We start from the raw sequence: 7,918 nt of genomic DNA on the forward strand, positions 1-7,918 counted from the left end.
AATAGCAAGACAAATTTTAAAAAACTAATTAAAAAATAAATCAATCAATTAGATAGCCTAATTAACAAAAGGGAAATATCAATCAATTAGAAAATACAAGAATCGAATAAGATTTTTTTTTACCTTTATACCCCTTACTTGTATAAGGGATATCGGTTAATTTTCAATTTCCTTTTTAGAGGTGTTTTTTGGGCATTTTAGGATTTTTTGAGGCCAAGTTCTCTTTGGGAACTTGCCACGCCCTAGATCTCGATAAAACAAGCTGTTTCAAAATCAAATTCACCCTAATCGGACACCCGGAGCCCGAGTTATGGACCTCAATGTTTGGACACAATATCTCTCCATCCTGGAATTGGGCGGCCGATCCGGTTGGATTTCTAATTTGTGCCCTTCAAAATAAGGTATTTAAAAAAAAATCGCCCCGATTGAACCCCCAAGGCCATATTTATGACCTCCCGAGTTTCATGTACCCTCGAAATTCCCCTAAATCATCTCAAACCCGACGTAATTAGACGACGTGGACCGCGTATTCTGGTAGATCTCAATTTTCCATGTGAATACAAGTACTCACACTAATAGAGGATATTTGTATTTTTTAATTAAACTTGAATAACAAAATAGAGCTTTATTTGTTGAGATGGTAGTATGATAAACTATTTTACATACGTAACTTATATATTTATAGCTTACTCAGTTATTGTCTATATTGTAATAAATTAATTATTTTTAAAAAAAAAAAAATAATAATAATTTATTATATAATTATTTATTAATTATACTTATTTATTAATTATATAAAAAAACAATTAATTATATAATTATTTATTAATTACAAAAAAAAAAAAACTAAAAAACAAAACAAGGGGGGCCACCTAAACTAGACGACCGGTTCAGTCGGCTTGACCAGGCCGGCTGAACCAGACTGGATTGACCATCGTCTAATCGTCCGGTTCAGACGGCTAGCCCTCATGACCATTGTGGCCGTTGGTTCACGGTCTCAAACTTCCTCACTTTTTTTTAAATTAAACAATTGAAAACTTAGATTTGAAATAATGAATGAAGGTTGAGTTTGTTTTTTTATATAGAAGGGCAAAATGGAAAATTCACCTAAAATTTATGGGCGTTATATAAAAAACGCTGGCGATGTATAGCAAATCCCTAATCATTTCTCAATCCTCACTATACTCTGTCTTCCTGGTTCTCTTCTTCTTCCCCTTTCCTTCTTCTCCCCCCCCCCCCCCCCCCTAATTACTTTCGTACTACATATGAACTCTCTCTCTCTCCTCTTAAGCTTTCACTCGATAAGCATCCCACAAAGCCAGGCCTAATCAACAACCCCCTAATCAGCACACCACGCTTATGTTGTTTGCCTTTACTCGATCAGCATCCCAAGAAGTCCGAATCATCATTATAAATCAACAAGTCCAAGTAAATCTCCTTGGCACTATACGCAAAAAAACAATATTTTAAATTTTCATAATATAAAAAGGTTAATTTCTGAATTAAATAAAATGACATTAAGAATGTTGTATGTACTCATCATGTATAATCATAATATATATATTTACAACAAATAACACACTTGAGCTTTATTTCCATCCACTTTTCTCGAGTTCTTCAACTCCGTATATAAATAAAACATGAAGTGAACTTAGTTCTATACAACCTGCATGTAAATCAAATCATCGACCTGAGTTCGAACTTTGGTATCGAAAACTAAGCACGAACTCTACTCATTCTTATTGGAGATGCACCCCTGCAATACAAATACATTAATTTAAGTATTAGATGTGTATACTTTCTACTCATTCTCTTGTATTTCTATTATATTTTGATAGCTAATTTTTCAATAAACTTGTTAAGTGCACAAATACAAGAGTTTCGGAGTGAAATTACTGTTATGCATGCATTTATGCACAACCATGGAGTAAAATTTGCAAGATTATCAATTTCAAAGATAGAAGAAACTAGTATGAAGTAAAAGTTATTTGACAAAAAGCTTACCAATTCCATCAAATGAAATCGATCTCTGCACTTCTTCATATTTTGAGAAGGGAAAAACTTGTCTAGATACAATAGTGCTTTGTACAAGAGAGTCTTGCTGATTGAAATTCCAATGAGAGAGCTCACGATGACAATAATGAAAATAGCTGCCCACAATGACTTTGGAGCTATGACAACGTAGACTCCCGTCATAAATGCCAATAATGTGTTATTTAATGCAAAACGGAGTAACACCATACTTCGATCAATCAAAAACAAAGATTGACTAGATTCGTAAACCATAGACCATATGAGGCAAATCAACACCAACATTGAAAAAAATAGTGCTAGTGTATCAGATACCAAAAACACCAAAAAAGTTGCCTTCTTTGCCAAAGTTGCTTCACCGGTGTCTTGAGTAAATCCACCGGGGGGAGTGAATCCAGCTGTGAATGTAATAGTGGCTAGTAAAGCAGCTACCACAAACAGAGAATTTCGCACATCCAACAAATTCGTCTTAGCTCGAAAGTACGTTGTTTTAATCTTTGGATTAAGACCATGTCTTTTGCACATCTTGTCCTGTAATGATTCAAAATTGATCGATGTTCATTTCATCCAACAAAATATAAAAATTAAAGTAACGGGAGGTGATTAAGATAGGCCTAACTCGGCCCGGTTTGATTTTGGCGGTCTTTGGACAAAAATAATTTGCTCGAAGTCGGGCTCAACCCGTCCCATCCCACTTTTTTAAGGCAGGCCATAGACAAGGATTTTTAACTTTTGTAGTTATTTTGTTGCCCGATCGACTTAAGCCCATCTCGGCTTAGTCCATGATGAACTATAACAGAAACTATGATGTATAAAAAACTTATTTCATATGCTATTCTACATCAATCATTCCTATCATATAATTAATCCAATTAAAGCTTTGTACATGAAATCGGAGAATGTTCAAAGTTTGAAAAATCTTATCTTATTATGTTACAACAAACTAATATCAAAAACAGAGAAAAAAAAAAATATCATTTTTTTATTAAAGCATTTGATAACATGTAATGGAATAAAATTTATTAGAAAGAAATCATACCCATGGACATGCTTGATTGTCTTCACATTTTTGAGCCAACAGATCTATGGCAGAGACATTTTCATCGTTCTTGATGTCATATAATACCATATCAATGGTGAGTAAAGTTTCAGTCAATAATAAATCTGCATTTTGTATTGCTTTGTGTAAAGGTGTTGCACCTGTAGAATCTTGAAGATTAATTAGATCCATCATGCGTGGAATCTTAAGAAACTCTTCATAGTGTTTTAAACTTGAAAGTTTAATGTGATGTAAAGGAGAATCCTTATACTCAATACAAAGATATAGAAATTCTCTTGGAATATGGTCGATGAAGGCTCGAAGAGCTGAGACATGACCATTCTCACATGCTTTAATCCAAGGCCGTGGTTCGCTATCGAACACAGTCGGTTTTTTTTCCAAAGCTGCTTGTATAAACCATACACGACCAAGTTCAAATGCTTTATCCCAAGATGATTGTCCATTGTTGTCTTTTTCGGTGATGAGTTCCGGTTCTTCGTTTACTAGTAATGCCCCGAACTTTTCGTCTGCTTTCATATTTTACAAAAAGTTAAAACAATTATAATATTCCTTTAATCATTCTCTAATAAAATTCTCATTCTCTTTTAAATGTCTTTTCTTAATTAAAGTCATAATTTTTCAATTAAATTGGATCCACAAAATGAATACAAAGTGGAACTAATAAAGTAATAATAATAATAATAATAATAATAATAATAATAATATTATTATTATTATTATTAAAGTGAGTACACCTAGAGTGGAAGAAATCTTACCTACTAAATCTGTAGCAAGATGCAATATATTCCGGCCATCTAAGAAATTCTTCAGGTATTTGGCTCGTTCGTCTTTATCCAAATTTTCCAGTATGAATTTGGCTACTGTAACGCAATTATTTTCCATAGCAAGAAACAATGTAGAGTGCTCCGGCATGAAATAATCTAGTAGCTCTTCTAGATCTACCTTTTGATCATTCTTGACAAGGGACAGTATGTACAGTGCAAGATCTTCATGTTTATGGCGTATTGCCAAGTGCAGAGGTCCTTCATTTTCTTTATTCTTTTCAAACCACGGCAACATATCTATATCTTTTTCATCCCAATTTAGATTGTTTTTTTTGTAAGCTTCTACAAGGAGTTGTACAATTTGGTTTGTTGCTTCATGAGAGCTAGTTGCAGCGACGTGAAAAGGATTATTTTGGTAATTATAATCCTTAACATCAATAAGTTTGACAAACGAAACCTTCCACTTGCTCTCAAGTATGAATTTAAATAACCATTCTTTGTCACTTTTTATCCAAAAGTGAACTATTGTAGATCCTTCTTTATCAACCTTTTTTATTAATCCTGGATGTCCTTCGATTAGTCGTGCACAGAAGTTTTCTGCTTTTATAGAAGAATTTCTATTAAATAATTTATATATCAATCACTCATAATTAAAAAATATACGCAAAAGAAACTTAACTTTATTTTATATTTTAATTCCTATGTACTTTTTAGATAATGGTGTATGAATAAATTCAAGGAAAATTTAACAGGAATAATCCAACCTTTTGTCCATTCTCCCATATTAATCCCACCGTTTGATTATTCCTCATTAATCCAACCTTTGCCCCCTTTTTCTCACAGCAACCCTTGGAGGTTGACTACCGGTACAACCGGTTACAAGTGCTGCGTGACACTTTCTAATTATTGGTTTTTTGTTTTTTTTTTTAATTTACTTTTTTTTTTTAATTAAGAGAAGAATAAAAGAAATGAAAAATAAAATAAGAAAGTAAATAAATAAAGAAAAAGAAACAAAAAAAAATAAAAAAGACCAGCCATACAAATCCCCCCCAAACCGACCTTCCTCTTCCTTAATCATGTTGGTTGCTCACATTCACCAATCACCATCATCAACATCGCATAATCATAATCGAATTGGAGGTGGTGGAGGCCAGCACTGCTGTCGGTGTAGCTGCCGTTGTAGTGCCGGTGAGGGGTCTTGTACTCACCCTACCCCTACCCCCACCCCCACCCCCACCAGCCCCGAAACCCTCACCCTACCCCCTCCACCAATCTGAACCCCTACCTCACTTCTCCCTAAACTTTGAAAACTGGTGATATTTGGGGTGACCGGTGGTTTTTGGGGTTGGAGGAGGAAGAAGGAGGTGGAGCGGTAGCGGCAGGGAGTGGTGGCAGTTCAGGTGCATGGCGCTGCTGGTAGTTCGTCGGCGCGGAGGAGAGAGAAGGGAGTTTCATGGGTGGTCGTGAACAGCAGCGTGGGGCTGCAGTTGGTCGGAGGGGGCAGGTGATCGAGGCGATGGTGGCGACGGCGGAGCTGCGGTGTTGGGAGAAGAAAATGGGTAGAGCTACCATGGCCTAGGTTTTCATGGTGGGTGTAAGGTGGCTGAAGGGAGGAGGGGGTGGCTGAGATGTTTTTTTTTTTCTTTTTTACATATTAAAATTAAAAAAAAAGTAAATTAAAAAAAAAACAAAAAACCAATTAGGAAGTGCCACGTCAGCACTTATAACCGGTTAAAATGGTCAAGTGACCTGTAAGGGTTGCTGTGAGAAAAAGGGGGGCAAAGGTTGGATTAATGAGGAATAATCAAAAGGTGGGATTAATACGGGAGAACGGATAAAAAGTTGGATTATTCCTGTTAAATTTTCCTAAATTCAATTGTCATTAATCTCAGTATTTTTAATTATTAATTATTGTTGTAGACTTTTTAACGTAAAAGTACATAGAACATGGATAATTAATCAATCATTAAACATAAACTTTAACAAAAATCAGGTGTACAATAAGTATTGTACATTAATTTATTAAAAGGTTTAAAAATAATCAAAACCCTAATTAAATAAAATTTACCCCAATATAAATGAAAGTTACTCCAGTTTAAATAAAAGTAAGTTATGCGTTATCGATATAATTACCCTTTTACAAGAGTAAACATTAAATCTCAATGAGTGAAAATAAAAAAATCTTCTTTACGAAACTTATTCCATTGTTCGATTAATACTAATTATATTGTAAACCAAATGTAAACAAAAGTTTTTGATCAATAAAGACACATCAAAAGCGAAATAATTAGGGTTGACACATGTATGTCTTCTTCGGGTTAAAACATTCTAGCCTTTTTTTCTCTCTCTTTTTTTTGCCACATATATATTCATGACATTCAATTTATAACCTATAACACTATTTTTTTAATATTAGTAATCATATTTAATCTATACATACTTAACTAGAATATACTTTGTGTAAAAAAAAAATGCTAGCATAGTATATTAAAAATATTCAACAATATACTAGGTAAATTTTTAAATTATACTAATATATATAAGGTAATTAGAATAATATTTTAATCTATGATAACATCAATATAATCGTTCTTTTAATTATTTTTCACCAACTTTTTATGGCAATAAAATTTATGTTAGTTATAAAATTATTTTGATATATTACCTCCATTTCTTATTATGTGCAATTATACGTGCAACAAGGGAATCTTTATGTCTCACAAATAATATCCCTTTGTTGCACATAATAAAAAAACAGAGGTAGTATAAAAATACGTCAATAAAAAAAAAAGGAGGGAGTATAAGAAAAATTTATATATGGATGATAGTCTTTCCATTTTTGGATGTAGCTTCCTATTTGATTTTTTTTTTTTTTTTTTGACTAAAATATCATTCTAATACCAAGGAAAGTATTTTAAAAAGCTATCTAACAAGATCCTAGGCGCCTTTATTTATTTATTTATTTTCACAAAAAAATTATTAAATATAGAGATTATATAATGTCTGAATTATTGTGTAGCACTATGTCAACAAATGTTGGATAAAACATGACATAAACTTGTTATTTATTAACAATGATGATGCTAAAAATAAAAAAGAAAGAAAGATAAATAAATAGTGAACTCACCTGTGCATAACGGTGCAAGATGCAAGACAGTCAAGTTGCGATGGTTAGTAAGAAGTTGAGTCCAACCTTTGTTATCGATTATCGTCAATATCTCTTCGGCAACTGCATGACATTCATTCTCGACAGCCAGGAACATAACATTCTTCTCACTTTCAATCACTGCATTTTCATCCACTGACATTAAATATTTTGCCAGAATTTCTTTCCTTTTGATTATGGCCAATGTCAGAGGGGTATCTCCGTCTTTGTTCTTGACTAACCAGGGATGTTGATTAATGGAAATGCTAGGTGATTCTTTTTTGTAAATACCAAACAGCTCTATTATCATATTAGCCTTCGGTATGATGTATCACGTGGAATGGAGTGTTGCCAATAACATTACCAGAGCAACTAATAGGATGGGGGGACCTCAAGATCTGTAAAGCTAACTTGCTCATCTTTTTGAAAATGGCTTCATAGACTAAGGAGGAACCAAGACCACTAGGCATGTTGGAAATCAACTCAGTATCCATTTTAAATATTTCCAGTGCACATTCTTCGTAATTTTTAAAAATAGCCACAAGGCAAGGGTTAAATATTTCCAGTGCACATTCTTCGTAATTATTATAATAAGAGTCTTAAATTAATATAATGGTCAATATTAATAATAAAGGTCATTATTTAACATAACATCGATGACAAATATGGACCTTTAGTTCACAATAATATATATCTTCACACAAATATTATCAAGTTCACTATATATACTTCCTAGTTCCTACATATTTTTATTATTACATCATATGTGTTGGACACAAAAAATTTAATAGTGGAAAAAACGTAAAAATACAAAATTGTACATGTGATATAATAATAAAAATAAAAAATAAGTATGAAAAAGTAAGAGTATGTTGAGTATTTGCAGTTTGAACAGAGATATTCTTTGTCCTAAAATGA

At 33.0% G+C, this 7,918-nt stretch overlaps 1 protein-coding gene across 1 annotated transcript; it reads right to left on the bottom strand.

Moving 5' to 3' along the window:
- Nucleotides 1–1,729: 1,729 nt before the first annotated feature.
- On the bottom strand, nucleotides 1,730–7,163 carry LOC110687659 (protein ACCELERATED CELL DEATH 6-like). The gene is made up of 5 exons (XM_021864286.1): nucleotides 6,983–7,163; nucleotides 3,847–4,452; nucleotides 3,071–3,597; nucleotides 2,005–2,562; nucleotides 1,730–1,756 (listed from the first exon to the last, which is right to left on the bottom strand). The coding sequence occupies exons 1-5, from the start codon at nucleotides 7,161–7,163 to the stop codon at nucleotides 1,730–1,732; spliced, it is 1,899 nt and encodes a 632-aa protein (XP_021719978.1).
- Nucleotides 7,164–7,918: the final 755 nt, after the last annotated feature.

This window comes from Chenopodium quinoa, unplaced genomic scaffold (assembly GCF_001683475.1).
Source record: "Chenopodium quinoa cultivar QQ74 unplaced genomic scaffold, ASM168347v1, whole genome shotgun sequence".
Lineage (NCBI taxonomy): Eukaryota > Viridiplantae > Streptophyta > Magnoliopsida > Caryophyllales > Amaranthaceae > Chenopodium > Chenopodium quinoa.

Excerpts from the sequence above, each read along its gene's own strand:
- LOC110687659 (XM_021864286.1), bottom strand. The coding sequence starts at position 7,163 with ATGTCAGTGGATGAAAATGCAGTGATTGAAAGTGAGAAGAATGTTATG. Across the intron at positions 4,453-6,982 it reads TCTTGCACCGTTATGCACAG|AAAACTTCTGTGCACGACTA; the intron begins GTGAGTTCACTA and ends CTATAAAAGCAG. Across the intron at positions 2,563-3,070 it reads ACAATCAAGCATGTCCATGG|GACAAGATGTGCAAAAGACA; the intron begins GTATGATTTCTT and ends GAATCATTACAG.